At 36.4% G+C, this 19608-nt stretch overlaps 2 protein-coding genes across 2 annotated transcripts in view; both read left to right on the forward strand.

The window, feature by feature from the left end:
* LOC128996220 (glutamine-rich protein 2-like) overlaps positions 1–10773 on the forward strand; it is a 30003-nt gene extending 19230 nt beyond the window's left edge. Inside the window, exons 11-12 of the mRNA XM_054421372.1 lie at positions 7384–7467; positions 10551–10773. Coding sequence (XP_054277347.1) covers positions 7384–7467; positions 10551–10695 — 229 coding nt within the window. The 3' untranslated portion in view covers positions 10696–10773. The remainder of the gene's footprint in view (positions 1–7383; positions 7468–10550) is intronic.
* Positions 10774–13438: 2665 nt separating this feature from the next.
* LOC128997484 (ras GTPase-activating-like protein IQGAP1) overlaps positions 13439–19608 on the forward strand; it is a 42616-nt gene continuing 36446 nt past the window's right edge. The window contains exons 1-5 of the mRNA XM_054423123.1: positions 13439–13520; positions 14869–14965; positions 15615–15849; positions 16528–16672; positions 17111–17439. Coding sequence (XP_054279098.1) covers positions 13511–13520; positions 14869–14965; positions 15615–15849; positions 16528–16672; positions 17111–17439 — 816 coding nt within the window. The 5' untranslated portion in view covers positions 13439–13510. The remainder of the gene's footprint in view (positions 13521–14868; positions 14966–15614; positions 15850–16527; positions 16673–17110; positions 17440–19608) is intronic.

Below are 19608 nucleotides of genomic sequence, written 5' to 3' on the forward strand. Positions count from 1 at the left end.
TTTTCCCTTCAGGGCTATTACCGTAGTTCTCATGGTAAGACTTATTCGACATTCCATCCCCATGTTAAATTTGTAGCCAGTTTTTTTACCAAAATCGTCGTAGTTGATGTGAGCCACCGACAGATTGTGCTGATCTAAATTACTGATTTCTGTTGAATAATGAATAGATAATTTATTTTATGAATTCAAACTAATGGAATGACTTATTGTAAGCTATAGCAACTGTTATGACCCATCTGTTCAGTAAACTTTAACCATTCATATTATTTAACACTCTATGTTTTATTTAATGTACATCTCTTTTCCTTGCAACTAACATGTGTTCTTAATCAAATTAAATTATTCTCTATTGCTAACACATGTTGTGTATCAAAAAGTAAATAAAACAGTGCTTGTTCTCCTATCCCAAAAGTGTGTTCATTTTTTTCTCATCTTATAATCTCCATTTAATTTCATTCTCTATAAAACATTCATTGGTCCTAATCGAGCCTGGATTTTGAATTTCAGTCTTTGGATTCAATTTTCAGAACACTTTCAAGCTATCGAAATATCTTTATTTTATCATTCAATCTCTTTATGTTTCTCCCCACTCTCATAGTGTCACAAACTCTATCTAATTCTTAGTAAAGTTTCACTCCATTTGTTTTGTCCAATATGGCTACCAGATCAATTTCACTCTCAAACTTCAACAAATCAACCCTTCTCATACAAAATTCTTTTGAAAAGATTCTCAAATCTGTACAAGAGCTTGAAACACTTTCCCCCTCAATCTTGTCAGTGATACAAATCAGAACTTTAAACAACTTCTCGAACCAGTTAGAAAAGAAACATGAAGCCTATGAAAATTACCTGGAAAGAGCCTTGGAACATATATCAGAAGAATTAGATTTGGATGCAGTAAGTGACACTGAAGACAAACTGCGACTGCTATTCGTCGAAGCCAAGTCTCGGATTGAAGCCCTTCTCCAACAGCAGCCGCAAGATGTTCCAGAAGAAAGTAAAGATTCAACAAGAATTAGTGACATCTCAGCTTCATCATCTGCTCTCGTAAGACTCCCAAAACTAGACCTCATCACGTTTGATGGTTCTCCTCTACAGTGGGTAAGTTTCATCAACTTATTTGACACTAGCATCCATCTGAATGAAAGCATTTCAAACGTCACTAAATTTCAATATCTTCTCAGCGTGCTCAAAAATGAACCACTAAATCTCGTAAAAGCTTTCAGTATCACTTCAGCCAATTACTCAATTGCCTATCAGCTTCAGGGCTTTATTTGCCTCAGAGACAGATACCACAACACCCGAAGGTTAACTACACTTCACCTAAACAAACTGATCGACCTACCGGACATTTCCTCTACCTCAAACAAATGTCTCAGAACGTTCCTCAACTTGTTTTATGAACACACAGAAGCACTTAAAGCTCTTGACTGTGACATTACTTCTAACTCTAACCCTCTGTTGTCCACCATACTCTTACGAAAACTAGACAATGACCTTCTAAAACAACTAGAGGCTTTTAGAATTAATATAAAATGCGAAACACATTCTCTACCAGAAGTAGTCGAAATAGTCAAGTTTCTTAATCAAGAGTGTAACCAAATGGAAGACGCTGTGTTACATACCAAGTTTGCTCAAAGTACGAACAACCACAATTCAAATTTTAAACCCAAATCTTTCACATCCAAGCCCTCTTTCATTCAAGCTCAGAAAGTTACAATGGTCTCTACTCCAACTCCATCAAATCAAGACAACTCAAAAAATCCTTTCTCATTTCCCTGCTTTGTCTGCTCATCAACTGGCCACAAGGTTTATGCTTGTCCTAGCTTTCTCTCTCTTTCTTCAAATGAACGTTTTAAAACCGTAAAGGACAACAACAGATGTGTCTCTTGCCTCGGAAAACATGATGTTAAAACATGTAAGTCTAAAGCATCTTGCTTCAAATGCCACAAACGTCATCACACCTTACTTCATTTTGAACATGACAAGACATCTCAAGGTTCTACATCATCACAACCATCAACCACTCATGTTTCGAATGAAAAACCTACCGTATCTCTTTGCTCACAGGAAGCCAGTCCTGCTAATCAAATCCCTAAAACTGTAATTTTAGGCACAACACTGGTTAAAGTTACTGCTCAAAATAACGTTTCTCATGTGTTCAGAGCATTGATTGATAGTGGCAGCATGTGTGATTTTATTAGTGAAAAAGCTGCTCAACTACTGAATGCACCTCGTTTCAAATCCAACTTACAAGTAGTTGGTCTTTCTCAATCTCCAACTCTCACAAAGGGTATTGTGAACCTCACTGTTAACACACTGGCAGGAAAATTAGTTGCATCCAACCATGAAGTGCACATACTTGATAAAATATCTGTCAATCTCCCTAGATCTCAAATATCACAAAGAGTTCTATTGAAAGTAAAACCTTACCCCCTTGCTGATCCCAGCTTCCACTTATCAGGGCCCATTGACATGCTGATCGGAGCTTCTCTCTTCCCTCTTCTTTTAACGAATGAAAACTATTCTCTCGGCCCTAACATGCCTAACATGATGGGAACTCACTTTGGCTTTGTTGTTATGGGGAATGCACCTTGTTCAACCGATTCCCAGCCTGCCAACACTCCATCCATCTCTCTGCTCTCAACGGTTGACAACGAATTGCATAACTCTCTACAGAAATTTTGGAAATTAGAGGAATTATCTGTACCCTCAAAGATATCGGTTGAAGAGCAACAGTGTGAAGATCTGTTTAAAGCTACCCACTCTAGGGACGAAAATGGCCGTTACTTAGTTCAGCTACCATTTAAAGAAAATCATCCACCTTTAGGATCTTCCAAACTCATCGCAGAACGACGTTTTCACTCACTTGAACGACGTTTTACACTCTCTCCTGATTTGTATAAAGCTTACTCTGACAATATAAATGAACACATCTCTCAAGGTCATATGGTAAAACTACCTCATCTAGATATCAACTCTCCTCACTATTTCTTGCCACACCATGCAGTTGTGAAACCATCCAGTACCTCAACTAAACTCCGAATCGTTTATGATGCAAGCTGCAAAACCAGCTCTGGAATTTCCCTCAATGATTCTCTCATGACCGGCCCTAAATTACAGACCAACATTTGTGATATATTGCTACATTTCAGAATACACAATATCGTTTTCACTTGCGATATTCGCCAAATGTATCTTCAAATCTTAATCAAACCTTCCGATCAACTGTTCCAACTCGTCTTGTGGCGTGACAATCCCTCTGAAGATATATCCACATACAAACTCACTCGAGTGACTTTTGGAGTAAATAGCTCACCCTACTTAGCGATTCGTACCCTCCACCAGTTAGCTGAAGACGAAGGTAAAGACTTCCCTGAAGCAGCAAATGTCTTGCGCACTCAGACTTACGTAGACGACATTGTAACTGGAGCAGACACGGTAGATGAAGCAAAGAACCTTCAAAATCAACTCATTCAACTACTCAACCGTGGACACTTTGAACTTCGAAAATGGACTTCAAATTCTCCCGAGCTTCTTCAGTCTCTTCCAGACACTCATAAAGACTCTCCAGTCTTTCTTGAAAATACACCTGATCCCCATTTCTCAATTCTTGGCCTACACTGGTCTCCAGACTCGGACAATTTTTCATTTCATCTCAACCTACCGCCAAAAACACTAACTAAACGTCACGTTCTCAGTCTAGTCGCTAAAATATACGATCCTTGTGGATTTCTTAGCCCATGTACTATGACAGCGAAATGTTTTATTCAACTTCTCTGGACGACCGGTCTACAATGGGATGAACCTCTAACTCCAGAACTTAGTGCAATTTGGAGTAACTTTATCTCAGCGATACCAGCACTTGCAGACATTCAGATCCCTAGAGCATTGAAAATCTCTCCAAATTCTAGTGTTGAACTTCACGGCTTCTCAGACGCCTCTGAACGTGGGTTTTCAGCTGTTGTCTATGTACGATGTTCCCAACCCAACGGAGAAGTGACTACACGTATGGTTTTATCTAAAACTAGAGTCGCCCCTCTCAAGAAGGTGACTCTTCCACGATTAGAACTCTGCGCTGCCCACTTATTAGCTCAACTCGTAAACTTCTGTTGTTCTTCATTCAAACCCTTAATTTCACTCAACCAATGTTATTTGTGGTGTGATTCTTCAGTAACCTTGACATGGCTTCAAACTCCATCTTACAGGCTGAAAACATTCGTGGCTAACAGAGTCGCCCAAACACAAGAACTTGTCCCCTATCACTGTTGGCGTTACATCCCTAGCAAGGAAAACCCTGCTGATTGTGCTTCAAGAGGTATTCTAGCCACTGAGCTTGTGTCTCACCCCCTTTGGTGGTCAGGGCCTTCTTGGCTTTCTCTTCCCCCTTCAAACTGGCCTGATGTAATTTTTTCACCTACAGATATCTCAACATTAGATGAAGCAAAACACACTCCTCTAACTGTACTTGTGTCAACTACCACTGAATCTACGCTGACCAATCTTCTCATTAAATATTCTTCATGGGAACGACTTCTTAGGATTTTTGCTTACGTCCTTCGTTTCATACACAACTGTAAAGGTTCTGAAAAACGCCAAGGTTTCATCTCAACACAGGAACTGAAAGACACAAAATATCACATTTTTAAACTTGTACAAAAAGAAGTATTCACAGAAGAAATCAACTGCCTCAAACGGAAATCATTTTGCTCCACTCGTGTACAACGTCTTTCACCTTTCATTGACTCATTTGGATTATTGCGTGTTGGAGGACGTCTTTCTCAGACATCACTTCCTGAAGATGCTCGACATCCCATTATTCTGCCAAAAAAGCATCATGTGGTAAATCTCCTCATTGACCACTACCATATCTACAATCTTCATTCAGGCCCTCAGCTTACTCAAGCATTACTTTACAAACATGTTTGGATACTGTCTGCCCGTTGTGCCATACGCTCTCGTATCCATAAATGTGTCAGATGTTTCAAAGTCAAACCTAGAAATGTGTGTCCTCTCATGGCTGATCTCCCTCAGTCTCGTGTAACTCCTGCTCGACCTTTCCTCCACACCGGCATAGATTATGCAGGGCCTTTTACTGTTAAAATCTTCAACCTCAAGGCAGTGAGACACATAAAGTCATACTTTTGTACTTTCATCTGCCTCGTCACGAAAGCTGTACATTTGGAAGTAGTAACAGACCTAACGACTGAATCTTTCATTGCTGCAATGACTCGATTTGTATCTCGCAGAGGACATTCTTCCGACATTTACTCGGATTGTGGGTCCAACTTCATTGGTGCTGACTCTACCCTACGCAAGATTGTTGAAAAATCTCTTTATTGTCAAGACTCCAAACGGAAGATTCAACGATTCTCTTCACTTAAAGGCATCAATTTTCATTTTAATCCACCAGCCGCTCCGCATCAAGGAGGATTGTGGGAATCGTCTGTAAAGAATGTGAAACATCATCTCCGTCGAGTAATGGGAAACTCAGTCTTAACACTCATTGAATTCATCACATTGTTGACCCAAATCGAAGCAATGCTCAATTCCCGACCACTGACACCTCTTTCAAATGATCCTTCGGATCTCGCAGCACTGACTCCCGGACACTTCCTGATTGGTGCACCCCTCACAGCAGTACCTGAACCTAATCTCCTGACAGTTCCTGAAAACCGTCTCAAGCAATGGCAGCTAGTTCAAGCATTTCATCAACGCATATGGCATAGATGGCACCTAGAATACTTAAACAACTTGCAACAACGTACCAAGTGGACTCGGAAATCAAAAAATCTTGAAGTGGGTGACCTTGTTTTGGTACATATGGACTCACCACCTCTCTCGTGGCCTCTCGCTCGAATTACAGCAGTTCATCCAGGGGCTGATGGGGTTGTGCGAGTGATAGACTTAAAAACATCAAGTGGCAACCTCAGAAGATCTGCCCACAAAGTGTTTCCCCTGCCAACTGTGGATTCGTGAACTGTTTTTGTTGAATCCACTGGGGATTCAAGGCCCCCGGTATGTTCAGTAAACTTTAACCATTCATATTATTTAACACTCTATGTTTTATTTAATGTACATCTCTTTTCCTTGCAACTAACATGTGTTCTTAATCAAATTAAATTATTCTCTATTGCTAACACATGTTGTGTATCAAAAAGTAAATAAAACAGTGCTTGTTCTCCTATCCCAAAAGTGTGTTCATTTTTTTCTCATCTTATAATCTCCATTTAATTTCATTCTCTATAAAACATTCACCATCAACTTAGTCAGCAACAAAAAATAAGGTAGAAAATAGAGCTTTAGTCACTAGCGCATGGCTCACACAACTACATTCTTGTTTAACAAAAAATTGGCTACAGCTGGTCCATATAGATGGGATATCTACTTCAGTATCCAATAGTCAATGCTTATACCCATGACTGATTTACTTTTTCATTTTGAGGTCTCCAGAGCTTTAGTCATTTTGTAGAGCTTAAAAAATAGTTATTTGTGCAACTAGTGAGCCGTAGGCTAGTGAGGAATGGTTTCTCTAGTGAGGCGATTGCACTTTGCACTCAAGTTGCACATTATATTTTTCCTACAGTTACCATAAAACAAATAAATTGGTAAAGAAATATGCCTTCACGTTGCAAATCTGGAGTGAAACAAAGTAATTAGAGTGAGACAATGTTAACATTGTCTCACTGATGAGCGAATTGGCCACTATCGTGCCTTCATGTTGCAAATCTGGAGTGAGACAAAGTTATTAGAGTGAGACAATGTTAACATTGTCTCACTGATGAGCATATTGGCCACTTTGCTTTCTCAAATCAGTGAGAGAACACGTACATTGTTAGGTAACTGTAGGAAAACATATAATTCTGCATATTGAAGTGTTGTTCTACAATTACTGGTGAAAAATTACATCTGAGTCCAGGATTGATCCTACCTGGGATCAATCAACTATCGGATTTGAAGGCAAACATTATAATTATTCGGCTATCAAATTAGATCATCACAAGTCTGAGTTATTTTTTACATTGATTCCACTAATGATAACAATCCCTAATCATGATGTCCTATAATAATCTTCATTTGTAGACCTAAGCAAACATTGTCATTATTGAATTCTCGGTTTTCGGGGGAGAGCCATGTCAAATCAGTATCTACAATATTTACAAAAACTGACGTTTTCCCCAATCTATGATGGAGGCAAGGAGAACACCATGCAGGAGTTGTGTCTTAAAACTCTTAACTAATTTTATCATGCTTTTGTGATTTTTGAAATCTTACCTTTTTTTCTACCTCATACTTCCCTTGTCTCAAGTGTTTTTGGAAATATTTTTTTCATCAAAAACCACTCAGAATGCCGATAAATGGGTATGTTTTTCTTTTTCATAGATTACCGACTGGCAGAAATTTGTTGCATTTTGAAGAAATGCTCCAAAACCCTGCAGACCCTAGGCTCAGGACCCTATCTAGAAGGTAAGGTTTATTAAAAAGTTTTTCAATATAATAATTATAATAGTTGTGACCATTATTGTCTTAATAGATGTTTGAAGGAAGGCAATATTCCACTGGTTGGTTTGGTTTATTTGCTGTAATTCACTTTACGGAATTAACTGCTGGAATACTTTGAAGAAATTGTGAAGTATCATTTCAGATGACTTTTGGTTTTGACCTTTTGACTCGTTTTCTGTTTTGCTCAATCCTAGTATTCCTCAACTGTGAGTGAAAAATGAAGAGCATTAAAAAGTGGTTATACAGGGTGGTAAAAAAGTCCCTGGACAGTTGAATATTAAAAGAAATAATGCAGATAGAGCTGCAATACTTGGTACAAAGTTACAGGGCATAAAACTATATTTTAACACATATTCAGTGATCCAATAACTCTTCAGGGGGACGGCCCACAAGGAGTCGGAAGAAAATCTTAAATGGAAGCATAGGTCAATATGCACATCAAATTAAAGGTCTTCTTTAGTAGAATACAATGCCGCAAACCGCACTTCAAAAGGTTGATCCTGCGCAAAATGGCAGATGTTCAAAGATTTCTTGAATCCGCCATTTTGAATCTTTGAACGACTGCCATTTTTTACTCAGGCATTCTTTTGAGCTTGAATTTACTGCATCGTAATCTACTAGTGAAGACCTTTAATTTGATGTGCATATCGACCTATGCTTACGTTAACAATTTTCTTCCGATTCCTAGGGCTGTGCCCCCTGAGGATTTATCCTCAGTCATCTGAGTCCAGGATTGATCCTACCTGGGATCAATCAACTATCGGATTTGAAGGCAAGCATTATAATTATTCGGCTATCAAATTAGATCATCACAAGTCTGAGTTATTTTTTACATTGATTCCACTAATGATAACAATCCCTAATCATGATGTCCTATAATAATCTTCATTTGTAGACCTAAGCAAACATTGTCATTATTGAATTCTCGGTTTTCGGGGGAGAGCCATGTCAAATCAGTATCTACAATATTTACAAAAACTGACGTTTTCCACATTCTATGATGGAGGCAAGGAGAACACCATGCAGGAGTTGTGTCTTAAAACTCTTAACTAATTTTATCATGCTTTTGTGATTTTTGAAATCTTACCTTTTTTTCTACCTCATACTTCCCTTGTCTCAAGTGTTTTTGGAAAAATTTTTTCATCAAAAACCACTCAGAATACCGATAAATGGGTGTGTTTTTCTTTTTCATAGATTACCGACTGGAATAGCAATGTAAATTAAATGAATCTTTGGACAACTGTCATTTTGTGCAGGGTCAACCTTTTGAAGTGCGGTTTGTGGCATTGTATTCTACTAAAAAAGACCTTTAATTTGATGTGCATATTGACCTATGCTTCCATTTAAGATTTTCTTCCGACTCCTGTGGGCCATCCCCCTGAAGAGTTATTGGATCACTGAATATGTGTTAAAATAGAGTTTTATGCCCTGTAACTTTGTACCAAGTATTGTAGCTCTATCTGCATTATTTTTTAAAATATTTAACTGTCTAGGGACTTTTTTACCACCCTGTATATTCAATTCAATTGTTTAAGATACCGGTATCGACATTCGACACACATATTTTAAGCTGAATAATGATAGGTAATGTGTGTAGGGTGGTGTTTTGGAGACAGTTGTGTGGGCCTTACTGGTTTGTCAAATGTTTAATATTGGTAGTTCTTGTAAAAAAATATTTAAAAGACTTATTTCTCGTTCAAGGGACGAGAGACAAGTAAATCTCTAGATATAGTTTTACAACCTAACATTAAATGTAATAATAATTTTTTTCAATGTGTGCAAACAAGTGTCTAAAGGTATTTTCATCACTCCGTAACGAAAGTAACTATTTTCAATAGCAGCTGACATCAATGAAAGTAGTCGTTTCCCAAGCTCTAATTTAGGGCAAGGAAAAATCGATCAGCTGATTTTCCCTCGCTCTAAATTTACTTTCCCTCGCTCTCAATTAGTTCTCAATTTATTCACTAAGCGCGCTAGTGTTTTGTTACGGTTTAATTTAATGATTTGAATCAGCTGTATGTATCGTTAAAAGTTGTTTAATTCTTTTATTTTTATGTTTAAACAAATTTTATTGAGAAATAAACGTAGTTTTCATCAAGATTTTATTTTATTTTGATGTTCAATCAAATTAATTCAGAAATAAAATAGTTGTAATATTACTGAGATCTGCTAATCTGTGTTTGTGTATTTTTGCGTTGTGATGAAAAGTATCGTTCATAACTCGTACCGAAAGTAATTATCCGGCACTTGCTCCATTATTCCCGTCCTCGGCTTCGCCTCACACAAAAACTTGAGCGCGCGACGGAAAATGCCACTTTCGGTCCTAGTAATGAAATATACTATTTTATGATTGGACGTATCAGGTTGATTGTTGATTTCAATTTTTTGATGTCAATATACTTTGCTCACATTCAGAGTCACCTATCGTATAGAATTGTTGTGTGGGAATGTGACAGCAGTGTTACTGATTTTGCAGATGAAAGTTTAAAAAATCATATGTAAAGTAAAATAAAAAGAAAAACTCACTGTAAACCTTTGGTTAGAAAACTTGGTGTGCTAACTGTGCCTTCATTATATTTACTGGATTCTTTGCCGTACATTAAAGAGAATCTTGATAATATCCCTGCTAACAATTCAGTGCATTCATATTTTGCCAGACAGAGTCATCTTATCAGGATTCACCAATGTAATTTATCAACTACCATTAAATCAACTTTTGAATTAGGTAAGAAAATCTAATTTGCTGCCATATAATGTAAAATGCTTAGATAATAAAATTCAAAGTACATTTGAAATCTCTATTGATAGAATTAAGTGTGTATGATGTTGACAAATCACTTATAACAAGGTGTCCACTTATAAATAGCAATTTTATTGTAAAATATGACAATGCCATTTACGTATGTTTTGTATGTTGGCAGTAAATGATTTGATTTGATTTTAAATGAAGGCTGCTTTGGCATCAGACTTTTTGGAGACCTTGCTCGGCTCATTTTAATTGTAGCATAACTTTAGCAACTTTAAAATTTGTAATAAATAATTTTCAGCGGAGAGCATCTTGTCAACCGGTTTGTGGGAGGTAGTCACACGATCACAACTCCTCAACAAAGAATCACTCGCACAGGCAACTTCTTTGAAACTTGGGGGCCAGTCATAACAGCTGTTGACACCTCTCAGCCATTAAATGTTTGAACATCCAGCTCCACATCATAGTCTGAATATCATGTGTCAAGAGATTGTTTAACAAATAAAAATTATACAAAGTTGCTGTTGTAAAGCATGACTAATTGTATTTATCCAATCTTTCCCTCAGATAGGTACCCTAGGCCTGAAATTTGCTTCATTTCCATCATTAGTTTGGTAAAAGAAAAGGCATAATGAGTGAGTAGGTAATAAAAATGGTAACCTACTTCCCCATTGATAATCTATTTTGTTGGTGAGTGATTTCAACATGGTTGTATTTTATTACCGTATTGTTATAGAACTGTCAAATATTGTCCCAACCATATGTTAATGTTATTATTAAAAGGTTCAAGCAATTCAGTGACGTCATTTGTTTATGTATATGATCCATACACATTCTGTTCTAATATTCGAGATTAACATTAACAATTTCTATAATCTGTTTCCTGTTTAATGCATTTAAGTCAGCTTGTCTTTGTTTAGTTAGTTTATGTGTCAAATACTACTTTCACATGGATTACCACTGTTACATTACAATTTTTAGACTCCATGGGGCGGATTTCTAGTAGTAGATTTTAAAAGTCATATAACATCTGATGTATCTGATCTGATATGGTCACTTTCAACATGTGAAATTTGAAAATGATTGCCTCAGCCGTCTAGTAGAAGAAGAGTCGCAAGGGTATAAGAGCTTCGCTCGCTCCCCTCGAAAAGTGGTTATTTATTTATTTATGTGACAATTACACAATGAAGTCAATGGTCCTTTTATTAAATAACAAACCCCAGTGTAATAACTGAACACATCTGCAATCTAAATATCCCACATAATTCTAATGCGTTGACCGTTTTTACCCAATATCTTTCTATTGCACTTTTAATACCTCCTGCGTTTGACCAGAATTACTTGATAGGATAAGAAAGGGTCAAGGATAAAAACTCAAAATTAAAAATATTATATACACATTTTACAACATTTTAGGCAAGATGGCATGAGCCTATACTCTATACATGGTGCAACGCATTAAAAATATTCATGAACTGAATACAGTGGTCAGTCGACTAGCCAGGCTTTGACTGTTTTATGAAAAGCGGGCGGTTTACAAGTCTTAAATCTTTGGGGGAGATCATACACCTCCAGAGCCCTAATCCAGAAACAGCTTTGTGTTTTGGACAGCCTGTAGTTAGTAGGGTGGAGCTGGTTCCTGTTGAGGGGTGAAATTCCCCTGTTGAAAGCTGTTGCAGATTATCTTTCACATACTGTAACAGAGACTAAACTGTTTGAATGTACTTAATGTTTGGTGTTATAACAAATAAAAATGTAGATACCGAAATTAGATTATTGTTTATTTATAACAATTAATGGTGTATTAATTTATCATTCAATTCGGCCTTTAATATTTGAACAGGCTTGTATTGAATACATGCAGCACGGTAGCACGGACACCTTTAACTCCAGCCGCGGCTCAAAGTGGCAACACTATCAGTGGTGCCTAGTGCCGGTAGTGCTATTTCAGCAGCTGTTTTGTTTGGAGGCATCTATAATGAGTAATGTTGTTTATTTTTAAGAAGGGGAAAGCTTGGTTACTGGGCTATGAAAATATTAACGACATTTTAAATGTACAGAAATATATTTTCAATTATTTAGGCCTATATTGTTTTTTGGTTTAGAACACTGTATGATTTAATTTCGATCTTTTAATAAATTTATATTATTTAAATGAATAATACGCGATTAAATGAATGGGTTTTACCCACGGCCACCTTTAACTCAATGGTTTTACCTGTCTGCTACAGTGCTACGTTACCTTATGGGACGTCTGGTGCTAAACAGCACTACTTTGTGACGTTGCCAATCATTAATAATAATTATTAATGATTTTTCTTTAGTGTAGCATGATTTACTGTTGTATGACTGACTTGTGCATTTCAAGCTTCCATGACAAGATCGATTGCATGTAATTGCCTAAAGATCAACAAATGTCTTAAGTCTTATAGATAAAACATACTAAGGGAGTATGTTTTATCTATGGCCTTATGTCTTAATCTACCAGGCTGCGGCCTTGGCACATGGCAGACAAAACATTCAAATAACATTGATTATTTATCTCTAAAGAGGGAGATTATCAATGCTAATAACTAATTATTTGAGTTATACATGTTTTGGGAGTATTGTTATGAAACCAATGAAAAATGAAAGAAAAAACAAATTCATTCTGCAGGATATACAAGATTATTATTTTTGTGTGTGGGATTGGTGGCTTACAGAAATATTGTGAGCTATTATATTTAATGCTCATAATCAATACTAAAATAACCGCTTAATCTTATTGCTGTTTTAAGTAGCGCTGCTTGTGCTTGCTTTCTATACTCTATGCATTTAAAAGCGCGGTAATACAATGAAATTGTCCAATAGAACAGAAGTCTCAAGGCAGAATGATAACCCCAAATTATTTTGTATTTAAAATGTTTACAGCTGTTTTTATTTTGTTTTCTCCGTCTCCACTGTGCGTTTAGAATTTAGATTAACAATTTTATTTGTTTTGTGCTATTATGTAGCCTAGTTGTTAGGAATTAAAATTCCATACAGGATTTATGAAGAGTACGAAACAAGAATTAATAATTATCTTTGCCCGGTCGGAAACAGTGTCATTGTTCATAGACTTGTTCTTTAATGTGTGTTTGGACTGTTTGGAGCACTTTATTAAAGAATCAAACTTTTATTTTAAGGACTAAGATACGCGTGTCAGTGTATTGTTTTCGTAGTAAGTATTTAGGTTCAAGATTTGAACATTTGAACTCAAGTGACAAGCGTGAAGACATCGAAATGTCTTTAGGTAGGCCTATTTTTTTAATGATAATGTTTGGTAAATGTAAATTAAGTTAGAGCTTTCTCTTTCATATTTTAATAGGCTCTAGGTCAACTTTCCTAGGCCTACTTTTTAAATAAGTTAACGAATCTAGCATTAAGTTAGTCGTGTGAAGACTAGCCTACATTTCTGAAATCAAATTTAACATTCCGGTTGTTCAATTTGGTTGTTAGCTTGAGACCTTGGCCTTCTGCTATAAGTTTTCAAATTGTATGTTTTAAGTAGGCTAAACGTGAGATCCTACAAGTTTACGCATAGGCTACATTTAGCCTAGGCCTACATAACTTAAGTTTCCTAATGTTCAAGGCCTAAGTTACAAGCTTACAGGTTTTCGGATGCTGAATCCGAAAATGCAATAATTTTTAGTCAGAAATTATTCTAAGTGTCCAAAAAACAAAACCAAAGACAACAGTTTTAAGGATAATTGAGCGATGGTAGTTTAGGCGAGTCCAAGTTCTAGTGACACTAATACTTGAAGGGGATGAAGGTTTGTGAAGAGCAAACGGCTGTACTTTTAACTTGCATGAAATTAAATTAACTCCCTTAACGAACACAAATATAACCTAAACAACAAATAGAGAAAAGCAATGCTCAATTACACTCTCACACACATAAGTACACTATTACAAGAAATTGACGATTCCCCTGTCTACAAGGACGGCGGAGAAGATATCGATGGTAAATGGTAAAAATCAACAAAACTGTAACACAACAGCATGTAAAATGTAACTTTTTTAAACATAAACTTTTGTAGTGATTTATAGACAAAGCCTACAATCTACAATAAGTGTACTTATTACTGAAGTGTGAATGTATCCTATACTTAACTTAGTAAAACTGTTGTAGGCCTAATCAAACCTAACCTCACCTCTGGAACAATTCAAAATCCTATTTGATGACAAAAAAGACGGTGAAAGTAGCCTATAAGTGATCAAACTTTCATCCAATATTTTTTATCAAATTATGATACTAAATATTTTTATACCTAAGTTAAAATTGAAATTTCATCCAATAATAAGTTAACTTATATTGTAAGTTCTCTGCAGGACTGTTCCTTAAGTTAATGGTTTTTAGCTTGTTATAGAACAAGAAATTTTTCAACTGAAGACTAGTAGGGCCTACATAGAAGTTATAAATTGTAAACAGAACCCTTAACTTAGGCCTATTCTTGTTTTGTCAGTAGCGTTTCTCTGTGTTTTCAAGTTCCCTTTGACCTTTGGGCTATTGATTCGGCCCTCAGTTTTTCATGTGCCTTAATGTTTTATTTTTGAGCCAAACCCGTAGGCCTACATTTTATTTTTAAATTGTTTTTAAGTGGGCGGAGATGTTCGCCACTCAGCTGAAGAAATGGATGAAATTCGGCAGAAACAAGTTGCTTATGAATACCTTTGCCACCTGGAAGAGGCGAGAAAGTAAGTTTTTAACTTAGATTTGTGCATAATCTAGTAGGCAATGGAAAGCAACATAGCTACCATTTTGCATACCGGTAATAATGTTCTTCTTTATGATAACAAAACCAATTTGTCAATTAAGTTAATATTATTAATAAATAATATACTGTGTATCAATAATTAGACTAGGCTATCTTTTCTCTAGTAAGCTAAGCAGTTTTACCTAATCATTAAGGCAGCAAACATAATTCAGCTTTTAAGATTAATTTATTCATATTTTATTTCAATTGCTTGAGGTCCGTTTGAGTTACAATAAATTACCTAGTCTAGTAAACTTAATACCGTACTGTAAACTCAGTAATTCAACACTAAAGAGTAGGATAACTCACTTAACAGTTTTTATTTTTACTTTTAAGCCTACACATAGGCCTACCTATTATTTACTTTTATGTACATCCCTACAAAGTATTGGTTTTAGCAGCATTATATTAAATATTCCAGCAAAATCACTTCATGGCTACATTTCTTGATAGAATAAGGTAAAGTTTCAAAAAGAATGGATTCATTTCTTAAAATAAAAACATCTTCCTTAAAAAATAAGGTTGCAACAACACAGAAATACACTTAAATAAAATAGCTTCCTTGTCTATTAACTTGTTTATCTTTTAAGATGGATGGAAGCTGTGCTTCGCGAAGAACTTCCACCTTGCACAGAACTAGAAGAATATCTGAGGAATGGAGTCATTTTAGCAAAATTAGGAAACATTATTGCTCCAGAAACTGTTCCGAAGAACCGCATTTACGATCAAGACCTCAAGCGGTACCGGGCTGCAGGTCTCCATTTTCGTCACACCGACAATATAAACTATTGGATCAAGTCATTAAAGACTGTAAAATTGCCATTGGTAGGTGTTGCTAGAGAATGTAGTATAAAAATTAACAGCCATATGCCTACCTATTTACTTGCCACTTAATGCAACATGACTAATTTTTTATTTGTTACCGGTATAGGCCTTTGTAAGGAAGGTTGTAAAAATATTAATCTTTTGACTATATAGGCACAGAGGAAACATTCTTATGGAACAATCGTGCGCTTTTATCTCGGGTATGGTGGGGCGGAAATATACAAGTACCGAGCAAGGAAGAGCCTGAACGGCTATTGTTTACAACAGCAGTTGTAGCCCACAGGCTAAGGAGAGCGAAAGGGGACGACCAATAGAATTTGCACTAGACACAAGCGACTGGTGCTAGATACTACTTTAGCGTACCATTGAATGTTTCCTCTGTATCTTACTTGTCTGTACTATAGGTAATTATAAATCAAATTAACTGGTGTCACATTATGTATAATTTACTTATATTTTAAGTGTTTCTAAAAATTGCTCTGTGAGGTTCAAGATCACCAATAAAATAAACCCTTATTGCATAATGGCTGGTGGTGTATAGACATTCTGCATACATATCTTGGATTATTTCAGTATTAAACTTTCTACTATTAATACAACTTCAGTATCCAAAAGTTAATGATATTTTGTTTGGATGTTATGTGTAGTAAATAGTTGTAACATCTGGTATGTTTGCAGACATTCCAACCTGAAACAACTGATGTGTATGACAAGAAGAACATGCCTCGAGTAATATACTGTGTGCACGCCCTTAGCTCACACTTGTTCAAACTGGGGAAGGCACCTCAGATACAGGATCTGTATGGGAAAATCACATTTACAGGTAACGTATAAGCTGTCAACAAAATAATCTAGAGAAGTAGTTAAATATCCCAAAACAGCAAACCTGCAGACCAAGGACAATGATGATGTCTACAAGACTACGGAAGATCTTCAAGATTTTGCCACGATCACGAAAGACAATTGATAATATTTCTGTGATTACGGAAATGATGATGATGTCTACCCGTCTGCGGGAGATGTTCAGGATTATTACACTTGACCACAAAAGACGATGATGATGTTTTTGTGACCACGGGAATAGACAATGATAGATATCTACACAACCCCAGGAAATATTTAGAGTTTTGCTGTATTTAACTGCCAGCCTTCCAGGAGATAAGAGGTTTGTTGGTGAAGGAGCTACCCGGGGACTCTGCTGCTCTACATGCTGCTGTCATAGCCATCAAACAGACAGTTGTATTGTATGTTGGTGTTGTAGATGAGGAGATCACAGTGATGAGCAGTGAACTACAGAAGTACGGAGTACAGTTGCCAGCCTTCCAGAAGATAGGAGGTTTGTTGGCCAAGGAGCTACCCGGGGACTCTGCTGCTCTACATGCTGCTGTCATAGCCATCAACCAGACAGTTGTATTGTATGTTGGTGTTGTAGATGAGGAGATCACAGTGATGAGCAGTGAACTACAGAAGTACGGAGTACAGTTGCCAGCCTTCCAGAAGATAGGGGGTTTGTTGGCCAAGGAGCTACCCGGGGACTCTGCTGCTCTACATGCTGCTGTCATAGCCATCAACCAAGCCGTGGATGCTGAGGTGGGTGTAACATGTTCAAGTACTTGCCTGGAAACCCACTCAACCACTATAGCTTTTGTTAACTCTGCTTTAAAACACTAACAGGTTGTGAATTTAGTTGAATCTTAATAATAGTGAAATGATTCTGATCCTCAACTCCTCAGATCTTTTTAATGTTACCAGTTCTCAATACAGTATTTTGCATTCAACTGATACCACAATATCCTTGAATCGAGGTGATGCAGTGAATTTTTATTTCTTCGAGTCTTCAACATTCCTACTCATAAATATTCAGTTAAATTTTAAACTGAACCTATAAATAATATCTATAAGGATAGGCGCACACGAGCTATTATTTTGAGGCGATTATTTCATCGGTCAATCTGTGCATCATGTATTAGAGTGGAAGTGCGCACACAAAAATTGTCAGATATTTATGCTGCTAAAGATGAGCCGTCACAAATACTTAAAACATTTTAAACATGAAATTACTAAATTTGACACCTTACAAGGCAACTGCGTAGCTAGATCGATTTTAAAATCTGCAAAATGCTGCAGATTCGTAGGCGAGGCGATTGTCGACCAGAAATCTGTAACGTACAGGTTGTTACCTATCCGTGCACACAGTCGACTAAAAATCGGCCAGTCGCTTATTGTTCTCCACAGGAGTCAGTGAACTTCAGTGTGAGTTTTCTTTGCTATTTTTTCTTGTTTTTTTTTACCATGGTAATGGAGTTTGATACAGAACTGTTACTCCCTGGTGTGGACTAACGTCCGCACGAGTGAGTACTACGACTATCCACAGTACTATCCTGAAAATTAGACCAATTCATATATACCAAGCCAAAAATGTTGTTTGGATTCCACTATAAACTGTAGGTCCCTTAGTTGCCATTAGCTGTATGGGCTATTAATTAACAGCTGTGTCTAAGGAATAAGTCGGCCTTAGTCACTAACAAGACTACAAGATTGTGCCACTCATCCTACACTCATCTCCATTCATACTTGGCTTAAAATTCCTACTTTGTATGGTCACCATTTCATTGAAAGTATTAAAAGTATTAAAGTATTTATATCTGAAATAGAAAAAAGACCACACAGTATTACATTTAAATTAAATTATTTTAAAAGAAATAAATTAAAGTTAATTAGTGATGAAACGAAGGAATAAAATACATCAAATACTTTATTAATAATTGATGTAAAAAGGAAAAATATTAAAACTGATAGATATTTTAGTAATGTAACATTTTAATGCAGTAACTCAAGTTTTCTTTATTTAATCACAATCATCATATAAACAATAACAACTGAACACAACATATGTAAATTAACAAATATAGTATAAGCCAGTACATTTGGAATGGACACATCAATCCTCCCCCTTAAATTTAGAAGGTAACATGTGGTTGATATGCCGCCTCCATATAGATCCATCATCCATTTCAAGAACGTAAATTAACAGTCCATCCTTGCTCTTTACTTTACCAAACATCCACTTGTTTTTCTTGTCTCTGAAATCATAAGCTTGAACTCTTTCAAACTGTGAAAATATTTTAACCGATTTTTTTTATCAGCCGATAAAACAATCGACCTTGTGCGCTTAGCCTAAGTGAAAAGTGAATCAATACATAGACCTATACATCTCAAAGATTTTACAGACAGTATACAGCCTACAGTAGAGAGTTGAAAATCTGAACGTCAAAAATCCTAAACGTAAAAAATCCAAACTGCTCCTGAGGGTTATAAAATATTGAATTAGCACAGAGACAACAGATGTTTTACAATTTCGCGGGCCAAACAGTCGGCTGGCAGGGAAATGAGTGAATGCGGCGAGCTAGTCTGTGTTTTGTTCGTTTCCAATGTATAAGCTCTACATATTTTTTCAAGAAACAAATTCCCCAGTTATATAACGAAAATACCCAAGTACAAAAATCATTATTTTTATTTCATTCACTGTATCTTAGAACTGGATGTTTAATACTGTAGGCATAATTATGTGTCTATTAGGCATTTCTAGGCTATGTTTGAAAATCCTAACAAATCGGCAATCCGAACTACCTACGGTCCCAATTGGTTTGGATTTTTGACTCTCTACTGTATTGCAAGGTCATAACATTGTCAGGAAAGCCTTAAGTTAAAAAACCTAATAGGCCTACAATAATTATGCCTGTAAAAGCAAGGGATCAG

Source organism: Macrosteles quadrilineatus, unplaced genomic scaffold, assembly GCF_028750875.1.
Source record: "Macrosteles quadrilineatus isolate MER2022 unplaced genomic scaffold, UCM_ALF_1.0 Scaffold_6__1_contigs__length_79288215, whole genome shotgun sequence".
Classification (NCBI taxonomy): Eukaryota; Metazoa; Arthropoda; class Insecta; order Hemiptera; family Cicadellidae; genus Macrosteles; species Macrosteles quadrilineatus.